Source organism: Lissotriton vulgaris, chromosome 5 (genome assembly GCF_964263255.1).
Source record: "Lissotriton vulgaris chromosome 5, aLisVul1.2, whole genome shotgun sequence".
In the NCBI taxonomy this organism is placed as follows: domain Eukaryota; kingdom Metazoa; phylum Chordata; class Amphibia; order Caudata; family Salamandridae; genus Lissotriton; species Lissotriton vulgaris.
In genome coordinates this window covers 514202914-514230797 of record NC_141693.1, presented here as the reverse complement: position 1 = coordinate 514230797, position 27884 = coordinate 514202914, and the positions used below count along the sequence as shown (strand labels likewise).

Here is a 27884-nt window from a genome sequence, read left to right as displayed (position 1 = left end):
ATGGATGCAGGATGGATGGATGAATGTCATTGATGCAGGATGGATGGATGAATGTCATTGATGCAGGATGGATGGATGTCATGGATGCCGGATGGATGGATGAATGTCATTGATGCAGGATGGATGAATGTCATGGATGCAGGTTGGGTGGATGAATGTCATTGATGCAGGATGGATGGATGAATGTCATTGATGCAGGATGGATGGATGGATGAATGTCATTGATGCAGGATGGATGGATGAATGTCATTGATGCAGGATGGATGGATGAATCATGGATGCAGGATGGATGGATGAATGTCATTGATGCAGGATGGATGGATGTCATGGATGCAGGATGGATGGATGAATGTCATTGATGCAGGATGGATGGATGGATGTCATGGATTCAGGATGGATGGATGTGGTGGAAGTGTAATTAGAAAGTATGCACCGCTCGCTCGCGACATGCCGCTCATCCTGAATTTTTACTCCTCACCACTTTCAAATGTCACCAGCCGCCCCTGCATCTCTCACCTGGCAATAGAGCAATATGAGATCACCAGATGTAATTCATTTGCAGAGGATCACACAGTGTATTGAAGTGTGGATGGCTGAAGGTGAACCTTGGTCACCTGGTTACATATGAACTAATTCCACCACCAGATCATATGTGCCATGTTTTGCCCAGAGAGCATAATTATGTGTGCAACCTACTTATTTCCAGTAGGTCCCATATTTTGGAGAGTAAACTCGCCTCTTCGTGGTCGCGTGCAATCCGGTCACACCGCCGTTCAGTCCTGCCTGGCACTCTGGAGATGGATTCACTGGCAGTCTGGGTAAAGCCGACCACCCTCCCTGTGCAGTATCTTAGTGGGAAATTGCTGAGAATGAAGTGTAGTGACGCAGTCTAGTGTTTGCACTGGCGGCCATGTTGGGCTGCGCGCGCATCGCACGATTATTATTACGCGAAGAGCCAGTACGAGCAGCAGAGGCTCGGCGCTCTTTAGGGACATAAGTAATTAAATAAAAGAGTTAACCACACAGTGGCTGCAGCGTCTTCCTTGGGGGTACAAAGGACATTACAATGCCGACGAGGGTGGGATAGCAGACTCCTCCCCCCCCCCCCCCCCCCCTCCCCAGCAAGGAAACAGCACCGAGGGAAACAGCAACTACACCGGTGGGCAGGAAACACCAGTGCCAAGCACGACCACGGAGCCAGGTGCCCAGAGGAACAGAGGGCCAGGAAAGACCAACGGCTACCACACAGGTACACTAAAGAGCGTGGCAGAGCCCAAGAGCACCCAGAGGGATAGGACAGCTACCACAGAGGGGGACAGACCCCAGGGACGCAAGGGAAAGCGCGCCAGATCAGGCCACGACCCACTAGACGAGGGGAACCGCGCTGGATACCTCACAAAAGAGCGAGGGGGCTGACGCAGGTAGTCCCCAGACCCACGCAAGCAAGGAAGAACAAGACCACACGCTGGGTAGCCCTAGAGGCCAAGCAAGCATACAACCCACAGTCAAGAGTGAGAAGATGAGTGCGCAGGCGGGATATGCGATGGCGCCGGTGCAGTTCCTACCCAGACCCGGAGAACTAATTATGAAGTGGGAGGACTGGAGAGAATACATTGATAATTTCATAGGAGTCTTGGAAGACGAAAATGAAGAAGAATTCAAACCCACGAGAAAAAACGCATTTTGCTGTTAAACCTAGGCCCGGAAGGTCTGAGAATCTACAAAAGCCTAGTACCAAAACAGAGAGCAAGCACAGACGATGACGTGTATGCCCACGCAATTGATGATCTAAATGAACACTTCAGGCCGGCAGTGTGTGTATCGGTGAATAGATTCAACTTCCAGCAGAGAAAGCAACGCCCAGGAGAGACGGTGGAAGAATATGTGGCGGCACTGAAGCGGCTGGCGTCCACGTGCAAATACGACAACTGGGAAGAGGAGTTCATTAAAGATCAGGTGGTGATGCACACCACGTGCACTGCGGTGCAGGACAAACTAGGGGCCAGCGGGGACACCACCCTAAAAGAGGTGATGGTCATCGTCAAAAGAGCTGAATTGGCACGCAGGTGTGCAGACGCGATAAAGAAGGAAACAGTGCCTAGCACCATGGTGAACAGAGTGGACGATGAGGAGCCCCGCAGAGACTACCAAAACAGGAGGTCGTCGGAGAAAGGACCCAGCAAATGGCAAGGTAATGCAGGCCGTCCGGGAAAACAGGCGGGAAACAACAGGAAGCCATGCTACAGGTGCGGAAGCTGGTCGCACGAGGCGCACGACAGGAAGTGCCCAGCATTTCGCGCCAAATGCATGTATTGCGGAATAATCGGTCACTACGAGAAGGAATGTCGGAAGAAGACCTTCAAGGGCACGGTGAGATACGTCGGTCAAGGAAGCGACGAACATGAAGATGGAATGGAGGAGGATGTAGTCACGGTACTCTGCATCTATGACCAGGTGTTGAGCGTGGATGGCCAAGTTCTGGGTATCGATGGAAGAAGGACAATGAAACCTGTCCTGGAGATGTCGATAGGGGGAATCACAATCAGTGTGGTGGCCGACACAGGCTCGCCCTACACCATCGTCCAGAGAGCGGTGTGGGAGGAGAAATTTGCACCGCGTCTAGGCCCAGAACTACAAAAGCTAGACATCCGCCCAGTCACGTACAATGGGGACCGCATACCAATGGCAGGATTCAGACCATTAAACTTCGAATTTAGAGGCCGATCTGCTTACTGCAAGCTCTATGTGTCGGAGAAGGGCCCCTCGGTCCTAGGATGGTTAGACCAAGGCGACCTAGGCATCAAGCTGGATCCGGGAGGCAAAGAGCAAATATTACTAACGGAACCGGAAGCATGGCCGGACCTCAACAGATGGAGGAGTGAATACCCCAAGGTATTTGGTGGCACGGTGGGAAGGTTGGAGAAATTCTCACATAGAATCATTCTGAAAGAAGATGCCGTACCGGTGGCCCACAAAGCGAGAAATTTTCCTTTGGCAGTGAGAGAAGCAGTACGGGAAGAACTTCAGGACTTAGAAAAGAAGGGGATCATTGAGCCCATCACGTGTGCTGAGTGGCTGGCGCCTCTGGTGGTAGTTAAGAAACCCAGCGGTAAGATCAGGCTGTGTATCGACCTGCGCAAACTGAATAAGAACATTGTGGTGGAGAGGTTCCCCTTACCCAGAATAGAGGAGATGCTGGCCAGCACTAGGGGAATCAAGTGGTACTCCACTATAGACTTGACCTCAGCCTACCACCAGATAGCACTACACCCAGAGAGCCGCAGACTCACATCATTCATCACCCCGTTTGGGTGCTATCAGTTCCGCCGCATGCCGTTTGGACTGGCCTCGGCGGCAGTGGTGTTCCAGAAGCTGATGCACCAATTGTTCAAAGACACTACCGGCGTCCAATACTTCCAGGACGACATCCTGGTGATGGGGCGAGATAGACCTGACCATGACACAAAACTTGGAAATGTACTGAAGATCCTAGAGAGAAAGGGCCTCACAGCGGAATGGTCCAAGTGCCGGATCGGAATGGAGTCAGTGACCTACCTAGGACACGAAATAGGAGTACAAGGAGTCACTCCAAAAGCAGAGAACGTGAAAGCGATCTGTGAGGCACCGCCACCCACCAACAAGGAAGAAGTCAGATCATTCATAGGAATGGCGGAATACTATGGCAAGTTTGTGCAGCACTTTGCCTCCAAGACCCATCACATGAGGCAGCTGACGCGAGAGAATACGGAGTTTCGCTGGTCAGAGGAGGCACAAGGGGAATTTGAAGTCATCAAGAAGGAGGTAGCAGGAGCAATACCACTCCAAGGGTACGACCCTCAAGGGAAGACAGTGCTGACCACAGACGCCAGCGACAAGGGGCTGGGCGCTGTCCTCATGCAAGACCGCGGGCAAGGAAGGATGGAGACACTAAGCTTTGCATCCCACACGCTGAGTGAAACAGAACAGAAGTACAGCATGATAGAAAAAGAGATGCTGGCAGTGGTATGGGCTACGACCAGATTCAGGGAGTTCCTATGGGGCACACGGTTCCAATTGAGGACGGATCATAAGCCCTTACTGAAAGTGCTAACATTGAGTGGGCATGCCGATGCTACGCCCAGGATCTCCAAAATGATGCTGAAACTGCTCGAATTCAGGTACGACGTGGAGCATATCACAGGTAGCAAGAACAGAGTGGCAGACTATTTGAGCAGAGCAGCAGCCATGGAACCGTGTGAGGAAGACAAGGTAGGAACAGAAGAATGGGTAGCACTCACGGAAGATCAGGAAAACACCATCAGCCTTCAAGAATGGAAACAGGCGTATGAGGAAGACCAGACCCTAGAAGAAGTGAAAACATATATCACTCAAGGATGGCCTGACAAGAGACAGACCCGCGGGGAACTCAACCCATACTTTGAAGTCAGGGAAGAGTTGTCGATGGACGACCGAGGAGTATTTGTGTACAGGGGAGAGAAGGTCATCCCCCGACAAGCATCATCCCCAGACTACTGGACATGCTCCACGAGGGTCACCTCGGAATTGGCAAACTGAAATTGAGGGCCAAGCAAAACTACTGGTGGCCAGGAATGGATGTAAGAGCTGAGAGACACGTCAGAGACTGCTCACGGTGCCAAGGTGCAGATAAGACTCTCAAACCTCTGCGCCCAGCACTGGGCAAATTCGACCCCCCCAAAAAATCTGTGGGAGGAGTTGTCAGTGGATATTCTAGGCCCGATCTTAGACGTACATGGAGTCCAAAAGTACGTATGTGTTCTGGTGGACAGGTACTCGAAGTGGCCGGAATTGAAGGTAGACGAAGCTATGGACACTGAGACCATCATAAAATTTCTGGCCGACACTTTTGTGAGGGAAGGTATCCCAAAGTCCATCCTCCGTGACAATGGCCCCCAATTTAGATCAGAAAAATGGAACAATTGTATGCAAAGGAACGGCATTCTAGCTAAGCATACATCCATATAACACCCTGCTGGGAACGGTTTAGTAGAGCGTTTTAACAGAGTGGTGATGGGGTCGGTTCAAGCCGCCATCTCTGACAACAAGGACTCGGAAATGGACATATGGCACATGGTGTGGGCGTACAGGATCACCCCCACAGGGACCGGTTATAGCCCCTTCCAGATATTGAGAGGCCGCGAACTATTCACTCAAGACAACAGGGTGTGGAAAGAGAAAACAATAACAAGTGAGTGGTCCCCAGCAGTGGTGCGAGCCAACCTAGAGAAAGCACAAGCCGTTTACACCAAACACTATGACAACCGGAGAAGCGTGAAGGACACTGGACTGGAAAAAGGGGAATGGGTACGAGTAAAGTTGGCCACGCTACAAAGGAAAGGAGAGAGTAAATACAGCAAGCCCATGCAGGTGAAGGAAGTACTGGGCAGAGCGGCCCTGCTGAGCGACGGGAACGTATGGTCGCAGGACCGCATGGCGAGATGCAACAAGATTGTAAGTTGGGACCATGGCGGAACAGACTTAGGAGACGAGGAAAAAGGAACTGTCCAACAGGAGCATCTGGAGGCAGAACCTGACGTGAGAGGAGGAGAACGACAAAGGGAAAAGACTGGGGACGGCGACCAGGAGCAGATGGTCGGAGAGGACCTGAGTGGAGGAGATGGAAGCGCGGCTGCGCCAGGAAGCGGAGGAAGAAGCGAAGGAGTGACCCCCACTACCCCGGTAAGACTGACCCGGAGGGGTAGAGCGGTTGTCAAGCCAGCAAGGTTCAGAGACTATGACATGAACGGCGGACTGTAAGTTAAAATGTTTCTGTGTTGGAAAAAGGGGAGATATGTAGTGGCGCAGTCTAGTGTTTGCACATCACGTTGGCGACGTGACGTGCTGGCGGCCATGTTGGGCTGCGCGCGCATCGCGCGATTATTAGCGCGAAGAGCCGGTACGAGCAGCAGAGGCTCGGCGCTCTTTAGAGACATAAGTAATTAAATAAAAGAGTTAACCACACAGTGGCTGCAGCATCTTCCTTGGGGGTACAAAGGACATTACATGAAGAACGGTTGCGGTGTGAAAACTGCACCTCTTTTCTGTTTGGTTTCATACAGCGCAAACTCAACCCTAAGGCATCGGAGCGCTTTATGTTAAGCACCAGTTAAGTAACACCAGGCCACATTCATATTTGGTAGCTCAGGGAGAATACGCGATTTTCACAGAATCCCAGGATGTTGAGCCAATGGCGAGACTTGAACCTGGCTCCCCAGCTTCAAAGTCGGCAACTCTGGCCGTTAGGCCACAACCTCTCCACACTTGTCAGATGTGTAAGACACGCTCAGGAAAGCTTGTCTTTTTTTTCCTCAGCTCTTCAAAATAAACCCCCACAGAACCACGGGGTGTTTATTTACAGATTCGGCCCCGGCACTCCACGCTTGTCCCCTACTCCACACGCACCGGACTTTCATCTGGAAAACTTCCCCAAGAGATATTCGTTCAAAGACTTCATTGTTGAAGAACGCAGTGAACAGTAAAGTGTGGTGTTAGACGCACTTTGCAACAGAAAATGCAGCAGTACCAGGGCAGTAGAGCAAAATACGAGCCTCGCATCGCTCTCTCCATTCCGATGAAAGCTGTGAGAGAGGCCAGCCCAGCCCACCTACACACAAGAGGGCGCACCACACCCAACAATGCAGTAACCTGATCAGCAAGGCTCGAGAGATAATGAAAGCAACTACGATTTCTGTTTGCAGTAAACAAAAGATGGACGGAGCCACCTTATAAATCGCTTGAAAAACAGGTGAAATTGCAAAATCACTATTCCTCAATTTTCCATCGGATTCATTGCAATGAATTGCAGCAGTCTTCATTCATGAATTCATTCAACCCGTGTGTATATAAATATTCTTAAGTAAACAGGATCATGTATTCCAACGCTCTGACGTAACTTTTTTTATTTTTTTTATTTTTTATTTATTTATTATCATGTGGAAAATGTGTATAAGTCCGATGAAAGCTGTAAGAGAGGCCTGCCCAGCCCATCTACACAAGAGGGCGCCCCACACCCAACAACGCAGTAAGTAACCTGATCAGCAAGACTCCAGAGACAATGAAACACGCCATAGAAGGCCTATAGGGATATAGAATGCTCTATGTAGATACCAAAGCAACACCGTACAATTATTTTGGAAATTAATTAAAGTTAAAGCAGTCCTTTTTTGCCCCATCCACGTTTTTTTCTTTAATTGGGAATTTCTTCAATTGTTATGGGTTCTCCCGTGCTGTTCTCTATCCCTTTGTCACCCCAACACATACACAGACCCCCATTGACTTCCAAAATCTACACATGCAGACATACCATCACAAATTCATGCACCAACACACAGGGTCACACCACCAAACCAGCCACATTTAATGACATCTACACACAAGCAAATCATCAAACATACACTTGACAATTTGCGATACTGTTGCCTATGATGTGTGTGAGTGTATGTATGTGTGTGTCAGGAAGGCTTACACCGTGACAGTACATGTGGAATACTGTCTGTTAGATGGTACACTGCTGTTGTACATAGTGTGCCTACTTTGTATGTATGCAGTGTACGTCAGGGAATCTTGAGCTGCGTCACATGCTGTATATTTGTGTTACTTACTCAGTGCTTGTTCCCTTTTCTTTTTTATTGGCCTCTCTTTCACTTTTTAGGGCTCGCCTGCTGATTAAGCATGGGCGAATTTTGTGAATTCGCAATTTGCGAACTCGCAGTCCGCAAAATTTGCGAATTTGCGGATTCTCGGATTTTGCGGGGTTTTTAAATGGGGGGGGGTTTCTGTGCGAGTTCAAGTGCCTCTTGTGTGCATAAATGGTCAGAGACCGATCAGAGCAGCAGATGAAGAGAAAGAAGCTCCTGGTCACAGGAACAGCACGAGGATTGCGCTCATGAAAGTCAAGGATACAAAGGCCTCTCTCCAGCATCACAGCTGATTTTCGACTGTAGATTTGGGAAGAAGGCACACCTGCCCAGCCTCGACGATGCTCACGATTGTTTTTGGGCTGATGAATGAGTCACTGAATTTGAGCTTCAACTAGTTCCAGCGACCATGTGTGTGTTACTATGCAATCACCCCGAAGGGCGCAGGGGTCCCTTGAGTGAGCTGAGCTGTCCATAATAATAATAATAATAAGGGTAGCTTATAAAGCGCTTGGTTACGCAGAAGCGTGTCCCCGCGCTACAACTGAAGAACTCTGGACAGTGTTAAGGAGTGAGTCCAATTATCTGGAAAACATGTATGTTTTTAGGTTCTTCCGGAAGCTGGATTCGGATGGGTCTAGGCAGAGATAAAGAGGCAGGGAGTTCCAGCTTTTCGCCGCCAGATGGAGAAAGGAGCGTCCGCCCATGCGGACCCTTTTAACCCTAGGAACCTTAAGTAAGCCTCCATGTGAGGAGCGCAGATCGCGTGATGGTATATACCTAGTTACTAGGTTCTGAAGTGGAATTGGCGTTTTCCTAGCAAGGATGCAGTGACAGGTACAGAGGGATTTGAATTCCACTCTGCTTTTTACTGGCAGCCAATGGAGGGTTTTAAGAGCGGCCTTGGTGTCCGATCTTTTAGGGATTTTTAGAATGAGACGTGCTGCCGCATTCTGTAATACCTGGAGGCGATTTATAGCCTTACAGGTGGCTCCCAGGTACAATAGGTTGCCGTAGTCTAGGCGTGATGTCACATGGGCATGTACCAGTGTTCTCCATCATAGTGGGTAAATGGCGGGAAGACGGTGCACACCGGGAGTGTGTGAGCGGGACCAAACGTGCAGGGCTTCCATGCGTGTTCACAATCATGCCTCTTGTGTGTATAAAAGGTCAGAGACCGACCAGAGCAGCAGATGAAGATAAAGAAGCTCCTGGTCACAGGAACAGCACGAGGATTGCGCTCGTTAAAGTCAAGGATACAAAGGCCTCTATCCAGCATCACAGCAATCGCCCCATCAATCATCCTGTAACTATTTTAGGATGGCGCCGGCAAGCTGCCAGTGCCATCCTAAAATAGTTACAAGTTCAAGCTTGAAGGCTTGAACTTTTGCCCCCCGAATCCGCCGCTCGCGGATTCGCGGATTTTCGGTAAATTGGTGGGAGTTCGCGGATTGCGGATTTACCGAAAATCCACGAAATCCGCGAGCGGAACGGATTTTCCGCCCACCCTTACTGCTGATGCGCTTGCGCATAGCTGGCGAAGCTCTATAGTGGCTTATCCAGAGTTTAACCACTGGCGATTCCATGCAGTGCATGTGCGCTTTTTAGGTCATTGCGCAAGCGCAAGCGCAAGCCCTAAAAAGCGCGTGCACAATGCCACCAGCCGCCTGCCTCGCATTGCCACATCAAAGGCAGCCTAGCCTTCCTCCCACAAGCTTCTCAGCGTGAGCTCTGCATTTCTCCTCCCAGCGCATTTCTCATCCCCTAATTATTCACGGCCGGCCGGCCGTACTTTCAGTTTCACGGCCGCCAGGCCGTGTCTCCTTTTATGCTCTCTGATGCTTGTTTGTTTTTTAACTTGTTTTGCCTTTGCTTTGGGTCTTCTTCTAAACAATCCGATGGAGGTAATTCGCACCTATTTCATCCATGGTGATATTTTATCGGGGAGCCAGCAGTACATTCCCTTTGTCCATCACTTTAACCTTACGCTCGCTGTCGGCATTTTATCTCTGGCCTGTAAGCTGGCTTAAACAAGATTGCGGCCATGCCCACGTGTTATGCTGTTGTTGATGTTAAACCCACAGCGAGAGTAAAGTTCTCGGAAGTTCCTTTTCATTTCATGTCCTAGTAAGGCTGCATCTCCTGAGTGTGCAGGTGGCTTCGTATGAAATTACCATGATGGTTATTGTTATTCTTGTGATAAACCGACATCTTGGCTTGGGCAGAGCTATCAAAGTTGTGGGTGAAGATTACTAGCGGTAAGATTCGGTTACGTTTGTACAGAGATTTCGGCCATTATAATTCACATTTCCTTCCAGCAGCGTGTTTGCACTCGGGGATGGCTAAACGCATCAGTTTAACGCCATTATTGAATATGGACAGATGTGCCTCAACAGTATAAAATATGATTGAGGTCTCCTATCTTCACACATTCCGGCAGAAAGAAGCGACTCTTTTCTTATACACTTAACCTTCTTTCATCAACAGTACTTGTGTTTTTTCGGAGTTAAGTGTGCTTACCAAAAGCAGTGCCTTGTTGATTCCGTATCAACATTATCGATGCAGTCAGAAATTAAATTGTTTTTCCCCAGTAGATGGCGGTGTGTCGCGATCTATTGAGTTTTTAATTAGTTTACCTTCCACGTGTGTGCATGCAATTATGTACACACACATTTACGTGTGTTTTAAAAAATAAATAATAAAAAAATGACTTCAAAAATAAGCGGAACCTCTTTCCCTCCTCCCACCCGGTACACCCCCATATATGCAGTGGCAACTAGTGGCATTTGAAAGTGGTGGGGCCTAAAAGCAAATTCAACACAAAGCTAGAGGTGCCGAGTGAGTTATATATCCCCTTACTCCTGCTGTGACAGTAAGGGACATACCACATTTTTCCTGATCACAGATGAGGTGCACAGACCAGTATGTCTTCTGTGTCTGTAATGTACAAACCGCCTTCCATCTGGTGTGTGAGTGTGTCCATTATACCTTGTAAAAATCACACTTTACTTCCCCAGTGATGAGAAGAGCTTTGGTCCCTCACGGCTCCCGGTGTCTCCAGAGCATGACGTATACCAGTTCTATTAATAGTGCAAACCCTGGGGCTAGTCTGTTTCACAAGCGTCTCGAACAGCATGGTCTCTCTTAACACCGCACTAGGGTCCTAGCCATTGAAGTGCCTTAGACAATTGTTGATGTGAAATATTTGCAGTACTGGAAACAAGGAGGATAGAAATAGTCCTAAAATCTTCCAAGTGTTTGTGGTGGTGTTTATTTATTTACAGCATCCTCGTTTTTAATGGTAAATTAATTCAGGCGAGAATTGAAAACGATGTATAAAGTATTTTTCTTTGGTTGTAAAGACATTTCTACATGTCCCAAACACTCCCCTTGTTCAGGGGGAGGGGCTGGCACTCGAGATAAAGAACACGGAGGCCTCAGTATTTCAATGATAGCAAAAAATTTGCTGCTGAGTGAGCCTGATGTTGGGCAGATACCTCCTTTATCAAATTAAATGTTGAGATCTTCCCTTAGGGTGCAATTTTTTGTGTTCCATTAATATTATCGCTGTGGTGTCCACAACTATCTCTTTGAAAGAAGGGTTGTGTGACGTATGTAAGAAGGATGGAGACTGAGAAAGTGGAAGATGGTGAGTAGCATATGGGCATTGTTATACATTCTGAGATGCTGAGCTCTGTAATGAAGAATATAGCATTTTCTTGTGTACCACTGCTTGCCTTCCTCTAACTTTACCATTTGGTAAATTCCAAAAACTCGGTCTAAATGTGCAAAGGGTTTGCTTTGAATAGGACGGGTGCCATATCATCTGCTAATGTCTCGCATTGTTCCTCCCCCCTAATTATTCACCCCTGCTGTTGCTGCCCACGGCCGTATTTTCACTTTCACGGCCGCCAGGCCGTGTCTCTTTCAACATCTTCCCCCCTCCCAGTGTACTTTTATTTTTTTTGGTGTCTTTCTGCCCTCTGTTAGACTCTATTTTTCCCTTGTTTTTTGTGCCTTTCTGCCCTCTGTTAGACTCGTTTTTTGTGCCTTTCTGACCTCTGTTAGACTCGTTTTCCCCTTGTTTTTCTGCCCTTCTGCCCTCTGTTAGACTCGTTTTTTGTGCCTTTCTGCCCTCTGCACCACCACAGCACCACTCAGCACAACCACAGCACCACTCAGCACCACCACAGCATCACTCAGCACAACCACAGCACCACTCAGCACCACTCAACGCAACCCCAGCATCACTCAGCACTACCACAGCATCACTCTGCACCACCACAGCATCACTCAGCACTACCACAGCACCACCACAGCATCACTGAGCGCAACCCCAGCATCACTCAGCACCACGACAGCATCACTCCGCACCATCACAGCATCAATCTGTGCAACCATTCAACAACAACTGGTTCAAATATGTTCTCTCAATGTTTCAAGCTTTATTACAAATGTCACAAAAAGATGTTAATATTTCACTTCTGTTCTTGGATTTTCATCACAATAAAATACACTGAACATAATCTTCACAAAAGTTATTTACAAAAGTTTAAGCTATTGCCATTATAAATTACAATCACTTTTATTTAAGTATTAATTATTTAAAACAATTAAAAGCCATTGTTATGTGTAATATCAATACATCTAAGTCACGTAAATACAAAATATGTTGCATTACAAATGCTATAGGTGTCACATTTGTGAAAGTTATAACTATTGGCATTGTAAATGACAAAGCTATTAATTTAGCTATTTTCAAAACCAACACATTAATAAAAAAATTGTCATTTACAAGACCAATAGCTCAAACTTTCATAATGCGAGACCTATTGCATTGCAAATGCTTGTTTCTTTTCCTCATTTGTGCTTCTTGCCCTCCTAGCCAGCGTTTTCTGTTTTGGGCACGGGTTCGAACAGTCCTTGGTGTTCAGTTCGTGATTTCTTGAGCTGTAATTTCTATGAGAGCTCTGGTGACAGCCCATAAACAACCTGTGTTGTTGCTGGGGCCTCATTCCTGCGTTTCTGCCAGTCTTCAGAGAGCCTTCGAGGAATGCGCTTCCTCGAGATGAGCACAAGTTTTATAGGGTCCTTTTGTTCCACCCAAAGAATTCCTTGTGTCCTCTTTAGAAGTGAAGTTGGGGGCAGGGATTTTATGACCCTTTCGTCCGTTTGCCTGGCAACCCTTCCAGACGTGATTATCTGGTGCTATGTTAGTTTTGTAGCAGTGCCTACAATTCTCAGCTGACCATAATAAATGCACCTTCCTTGGATCTTCACCATTACTCCAAATATCCTGCTTATAGGCTGCACACGGGCTCCATCGCTCCGTATACTCTGCGGCAAGGCCAGGGAGATGACTAACACCTTTACAACCCCCATCTCTCAGCAAAGAGGCCAAAGAGTTGACGAGCAAATAATCTGAACACCCTTATAGTCCGCATCACTTGGTGCGCTTAGCTCAGTGGTCAAGGAGTGAGTGAGCAGGTATTGTTAACACCGATATGGACACGCACCACTGCCTCACCTATCCAGCACAGCAGCCCACACACCTGATGCTGCTCGGTCCTAATGGGGAGATATAATATTGGAAACTAATCAGGGACCCGGACGATAAATTTGGAGGCAAAAAAGGGGCCGGAGGCATGTGCGGTGAGGCACTCCACACAGCAGTGTCACTATGCACAAGTATATCCACGTGTGCTCTCTTTGTGAGCTGTGGTGCTTTGGGCCAAGAATAAACTTTCCCCCAGCAAGAGCTGTAGTGTTGTCTTTGGAGCGCCTAGTGAGTGAAGATGGAAGACAGAGGAAGTGCAATAATGTGCTGCATCCATGTATGGACTCAGCTGAAAACCAGCTAGGGCTTAGAATGCTACCTTCTGTAGGGATATGACAGCCTGAATTAGGCTGAGAACATTCCTCTGCTGACACTACAATTGCTATTTAAGCACCCTTCCAGCATATTTGCCCCTCACTGCACCACACTAGCACCAACAAGGCAATTATCGTCTGTGGGACACACACACCACCAGCCGTCAGTGTAAGCTTTGCCACAAGGCACACACACCACCAGCCGTCAGTGCACGGTTTCAACAGGCACACACACACACCACCGGCCGTCAGTGCACACTTTCACCAGACACAGACACCACCAGCCATCAGTGCACGCTTCCACCAGGCACACACACCACCAGCCTTCAGTGCACGCTTCCAGACATGCAGACCACCAGCCGTCAGTGTATGCTTTGCCACCAGGCACACACACCACCAGACGTCAGTGCACACTTCACCAGGCACACACACACACACCACCAGCCGTCAGTGCACGCTTTCACCAGGCACACACCACCAGCCGTCAGTGCACACTTTCATCAGGCACACACACCAGCAGTGCACAATTTCTACAGGTACACACACCACCAGCCATCAGTGCACGCATCAATTGTTAACACATCCACAATTAACTATTGTAGCAGTCGCATTATGGCGCACTTTACTCTTAAACATGTCAATGCTTGCTTTTCCACCAGGCACACACACCACCAGCCTTCAGTGCACGCTTCCAGACACACACACCACCAGCCGTCAGTGCACGCTTTGCCACCAGACACACACACACCACCAGCCGTCAGTGCATGCTTTCAACAGGCAAAACACCCACCACCAGCTGTCAGTGCACGCTTTCATCAGGCATACACACCACCGGCCGTCAGTGCACACTTTCACCAGGCACAGACACTATCAGTCATCAGTGCACGCATTCACCGGGCACAAACACCACCAGCCGTCAGTGCACGCTTTCACCTGGCGCAAACACCACCAGCCGTCAGTGCATGCTTCCACCAGGCACACACCACCAGATGTCCGTGCACGCTTTCACCAGGCACACAGACACCACCAGCCGTCAGTGCACGCTTTCACCAGGCACACACCATGAGCCGTCAGTGCACTCTTTCAAAAGGGGCACACACCACCAGCCGGCAGTGCACACTTCCACCAGGCACACACACCACCATCCATCAGTGCACACATCAATCGCAGTACGGCGCACTTTACTTTTGAACATATTCATCTCAAGCGCAGCATGCCACCATTGCTACAAAAATAAATACACATTTTTTTGGACTACAATTTATAGACTTTTGTTGCAATTCGTGTTGCAATATTTAGCAATGCCAATAGCTCAAACGTAATTAATGCGAGACCTATTGCATAAAAAATGCTTGCTCTCCTATCGGTGGCTTAATACTCTCTGGAAACAAAATGTATGCCCTGGTGCACTTTCACACCGCTCTTGGCCAGTGGCCAGGCCCCTTTATATCAACAATGGAGTCTATGTCTTCACACGCGTGTTACTAGGCCGAGATTAGCACGCCTTGTTATCCTAAGGCACTCTCATGCTGGAGGTGCTGGTTCGATCCTGGACCCTGAGTAGAAATTATAAATATTTTTTTATCACTGTGTCTCCCCAGTTTTTAATTTTTGATTTTGGTTAATGGCCTTGCTTTTTTTTAATTTCCCTGGCTATGCCTAATAACTCTTTGGGAGCTAAACGCAGGGCCGGGTGCACTTGCGCACCGTTCCTCGGCCTGTAACAAGGCTTTTCCTTCCCTAATGGGCCACGTCCCTTGTCACACCCATTGGCATCCCTGTCAGTGAGGATGTTGCGCAGTGGAGCATCTGTATCAATTTTTTACCGCTCGGTTGAGCCGGAGGGGTTTTAATTCATTATTTTGCTTCTCTGATTGAGAGACCGCTTTTTAGGTTTCGCCGTCCAAAGCTGTCTGCATAAGCCAGCACGTGATGTTCTAGTATACATTTATTTATCAAAACTTTGCTACTATGGAGATTTATGTTGACAGATGTATTAATTTGGCCTTGGATTGTACGTTTCAGTGTCCACCGGGTGGAATGTTTGCTTGCGAATGCCCTACTCTTTCTCCCATGCAAAGGCAAATTCTGGTGGTCGCACCTGGATATTGTTCACTTTCATGTACATCTTAAGTGTTGTCTTCAGCCATAAAGGCAACACCTAGAGAATTGTCTAGCTATCGAGATAATGGTTACACAGGCTGCAAATGGACGGGGCACTGAACAAATGTCGTGTTAGTTACATACAACAGGTAATACCAGCATTCTAACCTGCTTTTCGGCGCACCTGTTTTAATGTTTGAAATATGTAGTAGTAGTAGTACAAGCTTTATTCGAGATAACTTCTCATAAAAGCACAACATATAATCATATACAATACAGATAAAACAGTTAATTCATTCATCATCATACATATACATATTCTAAAAACAGTTGTGCAAGCTCATACAATACTAGACAATAAGAATTGCACACAAAAATAAGAACAAATTGCATTAGAATTACATTAAAAATTACCTTAGGTTAAATAAACCTACCTATCGACCTCCGCCTGATTGACCAACCCCACCGCAGATATTTGGCCACTTCAAGAACGATCGACTCATGAGTGGATGTGCACAAGATTCTCATAGCCACTACACTGTGTCGTGTCCCAAGATTTTTACAAACTGGAGTTAACCACACCCTCCTTGGTAACGAATAAGCATCGCAGACAAATAAAAAATGGCCTAGACTTTCTGTAGCAGCTTTACACGCTGGGCAACACATAGAGATCGAACTCTGCCATCCTGCAGTTAATATTTTTAGCGGAAGGGATCCAGACCTTAACTGGAAGACTAGCTTCCTGTCCAATAGGGCAGTAATACTGTCCCAATAGTTTTCTAGAATAGGACAGATTTTGACTTCCAGAAAGCGGCCAGCCATAGAATCAGATCTCGTGCCCCTCAGGAGGCTGCTATCTACCCAATCCCAATATAGAGACTTGAGGGCTTCTTTACTTGGAAAGACTTTACCCTGTGGATTGGTCCAAAGATTAGAAAGGCCCAGTTTAATTAACATGGCCCTTAGATTTTTTAGCCAGTTGATCTTATGAAAATTATCTTCCTTTATTATTGCCAGGAATGCATCTGCGTAATGCTTAATCTCTGGAGTTGTCCAAAGACGTCTCCAGTAGAGAATGGGGCGCAATCGCGCTCTATCACTAATTGATCGTCTACCTAGATCAAGAAGCAGTGGAACTAGAGGGGTGCTCCGGGGTAGACCTGTAATTCCCCTAAGGAACCTGTTCTCTGATGTCTGTAAGGTCGATAACTTTTCCCAGGCCCACAACTCTGCACCATATAGGGCCGCACCTAGAACCTTTGCATCATACACTATGAGGACAGGCTTGATGGGTTTGGTTTTAGATTTTCTATGTTCCCCCCGCAATGCCCCTGAGATTTGCTGGTGTTTTAATGCCGTTTTTTCCAAATGATGTGACCAACCCAGGCCATCTGCTATTTGGACCCCTAGGTATGTAAACTCCCTAACCACCTCTAGCTTAGTATTATTCAGGAATACCCTAGGGTGGGCTTTGTAGCGCGGGGAAAAGACCATTAGCTTCGTCTTACCTACATTTACTTCAAGGCCGTGCTCTTTACAAAAATCATCAAATATGTTTAGGGCACGCTGTAAACCTGCAGGAGTCTTTGACATAATTAGGGTATCATCAGCGAACATCAGGATCGGGACCCTGACGCCCGCTAACGAAGGTGCATCTACACCAACATCTAACATCCTCCCCACAATCCCATTAATAAATAGTGAGAAGAGTAGGGGTGCCATTGCACAGCCTTGGCGGACCCCCCTTTCTGCCGGGAAATCCGATGATGACTCACTGTTCCCACCCCACTGGACTCTAGCAAAATTACATTCATGCAATCGCATGATTAGGGTAGGGAGTTCAGCTGGAATGCCTAATTTGTGTAAAACCAGCCATAGCTTACACCTTGGGACCAAATCAAAGGCTGCCCGCAAGTCGACAAATGCAACATACAGGCAGCCTTTGCCAAGCAATACCGTCCTCCACCGCAAAATGGTGAAGCAAAAAACTTGGTCAATTGTGCTGGTGGCCCGCCTAAATCCTGCTTGGTCCATAAGCTGATTTACAACCATTTTCCCCATAACTTTTTGTATGGTTGCAATCAAGCTTATTGGCCTGTAGTTAGCTGGGAGAGACCGGTCTCCTTTTTTGTAGATGGGTATGATAATGGCACCTTGCCACAGCTCAGGGACCACCCCCCTTGGACAGAGCAAATTGCTATTTCAACTTCCTTAAGGGAAAACAGGTTATCAGTGGCAAAAACTGGCGATATCACCTCCCCTATCCCAACCTTCTTTACTTCTGAATATTGTGGTCTAAAGTACTCAACCCAGGCTTCTTCAGCTACATTATTATCAGGCCTATCAGGGGTACCGCCTCTACCCCACTTTATAATCTTCCAAAAAAGCCTGGAGTCCTTATTACTAGAAGCCTCTTTTAACTATGCCCAGTGCTCTTCATCCCATTTTCTCTTTGCCTGAGAAATGCTTGTTTTATACAATTTCCTGGCTGCACTAATTGCAGCCCTATCTCTCTCTCTAATAGCATGGCCCAGTGCCAATCGTGCTGACCTACACTGGCGATTATACCACCTGGCCGCTTTAGGAGGTTTTTTACCTTTAGTACTTTGTGGTTGCATAAAGTGTGGTTTTAGGAGGGAGAAAAACTTGTTGTGAATATCTGTAATATCTCTAGAACCAGGGATTGTAGGTTTTGCCGCTTCCATATAAGTAAGAGCATTATCCACCTCAACATTAATAAAGGTCATTGTTTCTTCATTTGCTAGTACCCTTGGCCATTTCAACCTTCGCATATCGTTGGCCATTACTGGGATTTGGTCATTTCTTATATGCATGTTTTGGGGCCCAACATTCCACCATTTGTGGGTCACACAAAGGGGATTGTGATCGCTTTCCAACCTACCCATGATGACCATATCAAGAACCCCCTGCCAGAGTGAAAGACTACATATTACATAATCTATTCTGCTCCTACTATGGCCATTGTCAAAAGTACAAACACCCTCTTTGTCCCCTGGTGTCCTCCCATTTAGGGCTCTTAACCCATGCTCCATACACATGGCATTTAGTAGCAGTATGTCCTTCGTCCACCATTTGACAGGATTTATACACAAAGATGGTACTCCCCAGAGCATGTCCTCATCCTGACCTAGGGGATCATTTGTACTGTCAAGTGGTTCGAAGGTCCTATTTAAATCCCCGGCTACTACTACTCTGTTACCTAGAGACTTAGTTTCTAAAAAGGCGGACAATGCCTCTAAGGTGGAAGAACTCCCTGAATTAGTACCTCTTGCGTAGATGTTATACAGATCGATCACATCCCACTTTTCTGAGGACAGTCTTAACATTTGTATATCACTAAGGCCCAAATCCAACACTTTAATAGAAATGTCCAGGTCCTGCTTTATCCATACTGTAAGCCCTCCCATTGGCCGACCCCTAACCCCTCTAGAGGCTGAGATTGAAAAATTTAAATACCCACGCAGGAAAACCGGGTCGCAGGCCCATGTTTCTTGAAAACAACACACGTCGAACCCATTAATAAAATCTAACCAGATTTGCGATTCTAACTTGCTACCCAGCCCAGCAATATTCCAGGATAAAAACTTCCCAGAACTAAGCCCATTCCCACATGCTGCATTTGTTTTAGGACATGGTTGGTGGTTCATTGAGCTTTCATCATTCCCGACAAATCTCTCGATTTTCCTCGTGCTACCCCCATCCATATCATTATCAACATTTGCAGTTAGTGTGGGTAACTCCCCCGCTCCACCGTTGACACTTACTTCCCCACATTCTTCCACCATATTCACGATCTCATTGCCAATATTCATGACATTTAACGTTGGATCAACATTTAGATCAAATTCATCACAATCCCCTTGTTGGTTCCTGCTATTTCCTCCCCTACTAGTATACATGTGATCAAGGGTTTGTCAGCATCCCCGCCCTAGATCTTGCCATCCCACCGGGGGATTATAATTCGGGCCAGTAATATGGTTTTGGCACTGTAGCAGTGGAACTGGTGTAGAAATCCTTGGCCATGGGGGTTTGGAAAGACGGTTTTGCTCATTAAGCAGGCTAGTCGAAACACTAGTAGGACGTGGATAGAAGAAAGTAAGGTCAACAATGCCAATTCCTCCGTTATTTGTGCCCCATCCCTGTCTTGTTATCCATCCTGCCACCCTTGGATCTTGAAAATTAATCACAATGCAGTCCCCCCCCCAGGCTTTTGGTAGTACAGCCTATCCAGTCTATTCTCCTCACCCCCAATATTAATCCATCAACTTCCCCTGGTAGAGGCCGGTTCACCCTTAACCAGTGCATAACCTTATTTTTAAGCATCTGGAATGTTTCTCTCTGTCCAGTTGAAAGTGGTGGGACATTTATAAGGACTGCTACAAAGGGAAAGGAATCTGGGGTAAGGTTCATGGGGGGTTTCTTTTGAGGTGGCTTTATCAAGGGTAGTAGGGACGGTCTGGGAACTATAGGAGCAGGGCGGGGTGCAGGTTTGTTTGCTATAGGCTGGTTGCTAGTTAGTGGGGCAGTTGGTGGGGCAGTACCTGTTGTAGAACACGCATTACCCCCTACTCCCACAGTAAGCAAAGGGTTTAAACTAAGCGGCGGCTGTTGCGCCGCAATCTGAGCTGAGATTACAATATTAGGGGGATTTTTAGCAGGTCCCGGTGGTGCTAAGTCAAGAGGCTTGGATGGTCTCTTCACAACCGCACTACCTGACTTAGGTGGCATTGGAGAATTAATTTGTTGCCTTCGTCCATTGTCCTGTGGTACACATTGAGTATTGTTCTGGGGCTTACTACTTTCGTCCAGCCTTGCTTGAGTTTTTATCAATGCCTTTGTTGAGAAGAAGTTATCTAATGTTACCTGCTCAAAATGGTCTAGCCGGTCAGAGAGCTTACTAATTCGTTCCTCTATTGGGAGCAGAATTGACCTTAGCAACCTTTCTAAGTCAGGAAACAGGTTGCAGAGAAGTGGCAGTTTGCCGGCCATTGCCAAGCCAGTCTCTGAAGAATTAATAGTACTAGGATCTGGGCTGTCTAATAGCACAACATCCCCCTCTTGTATAATTTCCCTACTACGGCTTACTTCAGTGACAGCCTTACTGGGGCACGTAGTTTTGCTTACTTTTCTAAGTTTGTGTGGGGGTTTAGCTGGATAACTTTTTCTAGATGCAGTAGTCCTTTTTCTTTTTGATCCAGATTTAGGTTGGGACTGGGAAACCTGGGCACATAATTCTGCTGTACATGTTATAGGGTCAGTATGGCTCACACAAGAAGAAATTGGTTCAACTACAGTACCCTGGTTCGCCTCGTTAATGATAACATCAGGACATATTTCAGCTACAGCAGGCAGGTTTACTGATGATAAGGGCGTTACCAATGCAGGATAGATTTGTACAGAGCGCTTGTCTACAGGATTTTTAAGGAGTTCAATAGATAATCTACGCTCAGCACGCCTCTCTGCAAGCGTTATTTCTTTATCAATATTCTGGGTCGGCCGGTTAAAAAATTTGTCTATAGGTCCAATAACCACTGGCCCAGCCTCGACCGGTAGGGTCATCGGAATGATGCTACTTGGGGATACAGGCATACTTTATGGTCACCAACCCTTTTACAAATCTCAATGTTGGGCACTTATCTGACATAGCAATTTACTTGGTACTATATATTCTGTTAGGGTCAATGTCAGAGGGCTGGCCCAGCCCGGCCTCCCTCGGCCCCTGACGGCCACAGACGGTCCCGCCCTTGTCCCGGGCTTCTCCCGGCTCGCTCTCGTGCTGCGGTTCCACTGGTCTCCTTTAAACAACGTGCAAATGGCTGATAGGCAGATAGGCGGGGGCGTGGCCAGCGGGGAGAGCAGCCCAGGTGTGATAGATCGGGCGCGCAGGGACTCCTGGACACTGGAGTCCCTGCCTGTATGCTCGCAGCCCCGTCGGCGCTTTCACCTGCCCCGCTTTCCTCCTATGAATGCGCCCACACAGCCATCAGCTTCAGCAATTAAGAGCGCTGCGGGACCCGCGAAGCGGGTCCGGCGAGGCGCTACGAGGTTCCTTAAGTGCAGGGAGTTACTTGGAAGCAGCAAAAGTCCAAAGGGCCAGGTACGAAGTCTCAACACAGCATCAAATGGTCCCAGTGGGCTGAATGCAAAGCCCGTATTTCACTCCGTTTGCGGGGGGCGTGGCCAGCGGGGAGAGCAGCCCAGGTGTGATAGATCGGGCGCGCAGGGACTCCTGGACACTGGAGTCCCTGCCTGTATGCTCGCAGCCCCGTCGGCGCTTTCACCTGCCCCGCTTTCCTCCTATGAATGCGCCCACACAGCCAGCAGCTTCAGCAATTAAGAGCGCTGCGGGACCCGCGAAGCGGGTCCGGCGAGGCGCTACGAGGTTCCTTAAGTGAAGGGAGTTACTTGGAAGCAGCAAAAGTCCAAAGGGCCAGGTACGAAGTCTCAACACAGCATCAAATGGTCCCAGTGGGCTGAAAGCAAAGCCCGTATTTCACTCCGTTTGCGGGGGGTGTGGCCAGCGGGGAGAGCAGCCCAGGTGTGATAGATCGGGCGCGCAGGGACTCCTGGACACTGGAGTCCCTGCCTGTATGCTCGCAGCCCCGTCGGCGCTTTCACCTGCCCCGCTTTCCTCCTATGAATGCGCCCACACAGCCAGCAGCTTCAGCAATTAAGAGCGCTGCGGGACCCGCGAAGCGGGTCCGGCGAGGCGCTACGAGGTTCCTTAAGTGCAGGGAGTTACTTGGAAGCAGCAAAAGTCCAAAGGGCCAGGTACGAAGTCTCAACACAGCATCAAATGGTCCACACTTTGGTAACGGAACAAATACGCGATTTTTCACATGACCTCCATGGCATGTTAAAACACCACCCGCCGAGCTTTTAACCCACCACGTCCTCCTTCCTGCTCATTGTTTTACCCAACTCCTTTATATTAACACTGGTTACTGCACGATAATAGCCTTTCTCAGTAAACAAATCATAACACTTTTACAGCGTTTCTTTAACTTATATTGCACAACTGCTCACCAAGCTACAACCTAGAAATGTTCTAACATTATTATTCACATAGGCGAAACCTAATGCATTTATTATTGCTTATTTTTCCTGTAACGATTTTAACTAATCAAACAGTCAATCTAATCCGGTCTACAAACACAGCATTTTAATGTACGTTCTGTATTACATAATCACTTTGAGAGTCAGAAAGGAAAGACTCCACTAAGAGGGACCTTACTCCTAATTCGCAAAGAAATTACTTACAGGCACATGCATCAATGTAGTTTTTTGCGATTCCTTAATTGCGATTATTAAGGAATCGCAATTAAGGAATTGCAAAAGCCTATGCATGTAGGAATCGCTATAAAATTAGATATTCCCACACGTTCCTTAATTACGACTCGCAAATTGCGAGTCGCAATTAAGGAATGCCTTCCCATTTATTCCTATGGGCCTACAGGTCTATAGGAATGAATGGGAGATTGCATGCACAATTTGCAAATACCAATAGGTACTCGCAAATTGTGCATGCAATTTTAAGGGTGTCAAAAGGACACCCTGTTGCACCCCTGAAATTGATCTGTGCACGCATGTTGTGCACACACATGCCCCAAGGGTGTGTGTGTGTGTAACCTACAACTTTGAAAAATTCACTTTAGTACATTTTTCAATGTTTTTGCAAATTACCATCAAGTACAAATTGATGGTAATTTTCGCCCCCATTAGCAAAATCGCAATTTGCGATTCCATCTTGCATTGCATTTAAGGAATCGCAATTTGCAATTCCTTAAATGCAATCACAATTTAAGAAATCTCAATAATTTGTGATTTCTTAAATTGCGAAAGGCTGACAGGTTGATGTATCGCAGAGCTCTTTTTGCTGGCGCAAACGGCCGATTTTTGCAAATCGCACCGTTTGCGCTCACAAAAAGGGTTGATGCATGTGCTTGTTAGTGCTTTTGCTCCTGTGGTCTCAAAACATTGGAGAGTGCAGGTCAGAGTTTTCCATATTGGACAGCTTCCACTGGATGTGTGACAGCTGCTGGCATCGTGGGTACTTTTAACAGTGCCATGAAGTGTGGCATTTTGTGCTCGGCCTCTTTAAGGGCTAGGAGTTGCAGTGCTGGCACACTGCAAAAGAGCAGAAACCGAGATCTGCTGCCCCTCGCAGTTTGTAGTGGGGCACACTGTCTATCCCAGTCTCATTATGGATATGAATAAGATTTGTGTGTGCGCCTCATTAATACTTACGGTCCGCAGCTAGAAACTGGCTTTCTTCTGGAGCTGCACCAGGCAGAGTTTATGCACAGCTGCAAGAGTACGTGTTAGCATATCTGTCCCTGTACGTCCTTATGGGCTGCAAAATAAAGGGGTTTGAGAAGCCACCCGCCTCCTTGCGAATCGCAAGGATTTGAATGAAAGCTGGGTGGTGGTATCCAACTTTTAAATGAAAGCTGTCCTTGCCTGAGAGCATCCTCTATGCATGTGACAGAAGCTGCGTGTGGAGTATGGACTGCAGTCTCACGTATCGCCTCTTCGGATGTATGTCGTTACTACGCATGCTTTTACAACGCATGGCTTTACCACGCAGGTTTTACAACGCAAATCGATACAACAACTTGCGTTGGGGGGCGCTGGATAGTGAATAGTTTAATTTACTATTCCAACTCCAGTCCCCGTGAATAGTAGGGAAGGTTTTGGATGGTAAATTAAACTATTCCCTATCCTAGAGCGCCCCCCAGCGCAAGTCGTTGTAACGACTTGCGCTGTAAAAGTTGCGTGGTAAAGGTACTGCATGGTAAAAGTTGTGTTGTAAACGCTGTTCCCCGCCTCTTCAGTACCTGGGTTGGTTTTAGGGTTCAAGGACCCCCTGGGCATGGGTAACTGCGCGCTAGAGTTTAAATACAAAAAGAGCTGCTTCTGTTTAATGAAGTCTCACAATGTACCTTTATGGGGCACTTTGATCCTTGTCCATCTGTCACATCGCCTGCATATTTAATAGTGAATGCTGAGATGGAGAATTATCCCGTGCAGGCGCCTCTTCCATGAATCCAGACTTGGACAGCCCTTACTTTTATTATATTTGGGGCCTGGACTAGTTCTATCAGAATACAGTGCTCTGCAAGTTTGTACAGGGCTTTAAGGTGCCCAGTTTGTACAGTGGCTGCTCATGGTTCACGGAGGTCTGGGTTCTGAATTCAGGCTTCAGCACTTGACCGCAAATCATGCGATTGTGGGGAGATGATTTCTTCACAATATGCCTCACATTGTTAATAAGTGTAATATGAATATGTTGAAACATTTATATATATCGGTAATCAGTAACGTAAATAGCCAAGAGGAATTCAAAGTCATACAAGGAGTAAGTCAAAAACAAGGAAGAAAAAACACAACCATGGAGAAATAATGTTTTATTTTTATTTTTGCTTCTATCGTACCACAAGTACATGACTTTTTTTTCATGCACAATGAATAAGCGGTTTCTCCAAAAGGTGGGAACAGAGTGATACAAGTGCTCTTTTGGAGAGAACAAGTGAGGGATAAAGAGACTACAAATAAAATTCTGTAAAATATGTGACACAGTGCTAAAGCAGCCTGCAAGCTGACTGTCCAAAACTCAGTGCACAAATTCTCATCCAGGAGGAGTTCTAGAGGTTTCTTAGAAGTTCAAGGGGGATTTTTGCTTTGTTGCATTCAATATATATTGTTGAGGGTTTCGACCCAAATAATAGTGGCAGTTTGGCCCATCTCAGTTGCTCTTCATCAGGACATAGGAAAGGGGCAACGTGTGTGGTAATGACAGGGTGTGATTAAATGAAATAAAAATTATGTGTTTTCTCTCAGCCGGGAGGGTTTAATGCAAAAACTCACATTGAGTCACATGAAAAATGACCATCCATGAATTTCAATGGAGGGAGAGAAAGGCGGCTGTCCTGCTCATCTTTAAGGGAGTTCTAAATTAAGTTATTTAAATCAGTGAATGGGGGTCCCACAGAGGTCACCTAACAATCGAATGAGTGAATAAAAACCCACCAAACAATAATTTAGTGTTGTAAACTCGGTATGTGGCCTTTAGAACAATAAATGCAATTGAATGGGCTGTGGAGACAATTGCACAAATAGGCATCAGAGTCATATGAGTCAATCAAAGATGACTCATTCATGCATCACAAGAGTAATGAGAAATAACGGCTTACCTAATGGTGGAACAGTCCTTCCTAAAGGTATGAAAAAATACCTGTGGATAAGAATTTGAGGCCAAGTACGTTTGCAGTCAAAATCAGTCAAAAATGGCCCGGGATGTAAAAAGTAGGCAAAACACCTGTTGGGCTATCAAGTACTGTTTGTCTGATATGGCCCCACTTTGTCTGATTTCAGGATAGCATTCTACATTTGCAACTGCTACTGAAATTAAGTAGCTGCATGTAACAGGAAAGACAATTTAAGCAATAACTATGTTTCTGATGCATGTTTCTCGGAACTGGGGTGAGGAAAGGAGTGGATGTTTTACTACGCTCTAAAAGGTCTTGTGGTCATGACCTCAAAGTGACCGGCCAAAACACGCATTCCTTGCTACTACAAACCACTTCTAGCAGAAGTTAATAATATCCAGGTGATGTCCTCTGACTCTTCCTGATCCATAGCAGAATGGGAGCAAAATATGGGAACACCAGAGGTGGAGGTCTGGAGACTTCACTTTGCTTCCGTCATGCATCTCACGACACCAATATTTCTGGGGTGCTGTACTTGCTCTAAGGTAGCAGAGGACTTGGAAGATCTCATGCAGCTGGAGAAGCTAGACCCAACCAGTACAAATCTAATTTGAAGGTGGAAGGCAGACTAGGTAGATCGAGGATTTGCCGTTGCCTAAATGGCGAGCTACAATTTTTTCTGTTTTGAAGGTAATATCAAAAAGCTATTTACAATACCTTAATGTAGTAATGTTCAGGCGTGTCATGCAGGACGATGCACTTTTGAGATGTACACTTGTACAATGTATTTGAGAGAATTTATTTTTTCAATGTGTTTTGAATTCTATGCATGTCCTTGTAATATCAATGATAACAAGAGCACCATCTTTAAATGTTCTGATCGAATTATACCTATTTTTTAGCTTTGTATGCTTCTTGTAGAAGCACCTCATGTAAATCAAGAATCCCTTCAGAGAACACCAGTTGAAACAAAAATAGTTGTGAAAAGGCAGACTGCGTGTCCCGACGGGGAGTACTACACAGGTTTATACTGCTGCAAGATGTGTGCAACGGGTATGTATTTCTTCTCCTACTTTAACGGTTACATTAATAGAAAAGCGCATATAATTTCAGAGTTAATATAATTATATATACAGGTCGACAACGTTTTCTGTCATAAGAGCTACTTATGTTCAATGATAAATTTCTGGTGCAGGCCTTGTTTTACAAATCTTAAGACATTTTCACATGCCTGTGGCAGAGGTGACTTGGAACATAAATGTGGTTTTCAACGGAATTCTGGCACATCTAAATTTAATGATTATGATAAATGCTTAGGAAATGATGAGGTTCATAAAACCATCTTATATAATCTGCATGATTGTCCCTTTACAGCAATAGCACGAAATAACCAAAACCTTTGAACAGTCATACAATAAATAAATAAGACACCCCAAAATGGTAACTCTTCTGCAAACATGACGAACAGTTGAATGGCCTGGGGTGGCTACGTCATATAAGTCTAATCTAAAGACTGTCTGATCATCTTCAGTGCCTTCCAGTCTGTTTTGATCTCCTTTTGTCTTTCTTTTTTGAACTCTCAAACAGTTATGTAGGCATTGTCAGGCAAAATTTCCTGTACCTGCCTTTAGGTGCCACCTACAGGTACTGTGGCAAAATATTTTTCCATTTCGCAACATGAAATATCAATTTGTTGAGCTCTTTCTTGTTCATGGGCCCCATCAGGTTTAAGATTTTAATGTTGTTCGTTTTTCTGACTTGCATTAAAAGCTTTTTAACACCTGACACCCAGCTACATAAATCTATTAGTCATTGCTTTTTAAAATTAGTAATATGTTTTATTACACAAAAACCTATAAGCAAAATATTTCACAATGCACCTAGACTCAGCACTCGACAGACTAAAGCAGTAACCCTCATTGGGCAAATAGTAAATACCATTTGTGTTAAAAACCATACCACTATAAAAGTGTCTCAGATGGACCTGGAGTCATCGAATGGTCCTAGGCCAGCTGGGGGGCAGAGG

The 27884-nt window shown here is 46.5% G+C and overlaps 1 protein-coding gene across 1 annotated transcript in view; it reads left to right on the top strand.

The window, feature by feature from the left end:
* FAS (Fas cell surface death receptor) overlaps nucleotides 1-27884 on the top strand; it is a 258748-nt gene that overhangs the window by 37452 nt on the left and 193412 nt on the right. The window contains exon 2 of the mRNA XM_086921941.1: nucleotides 26761-26911. Coding sequence (XP_086778067.1) covers nucleotides 26761-26911 — 151 coding nt within the window. The remainder of the gene's footprint in view (nucleotides 1-26760; nucleotides 26912-27884) is intronic.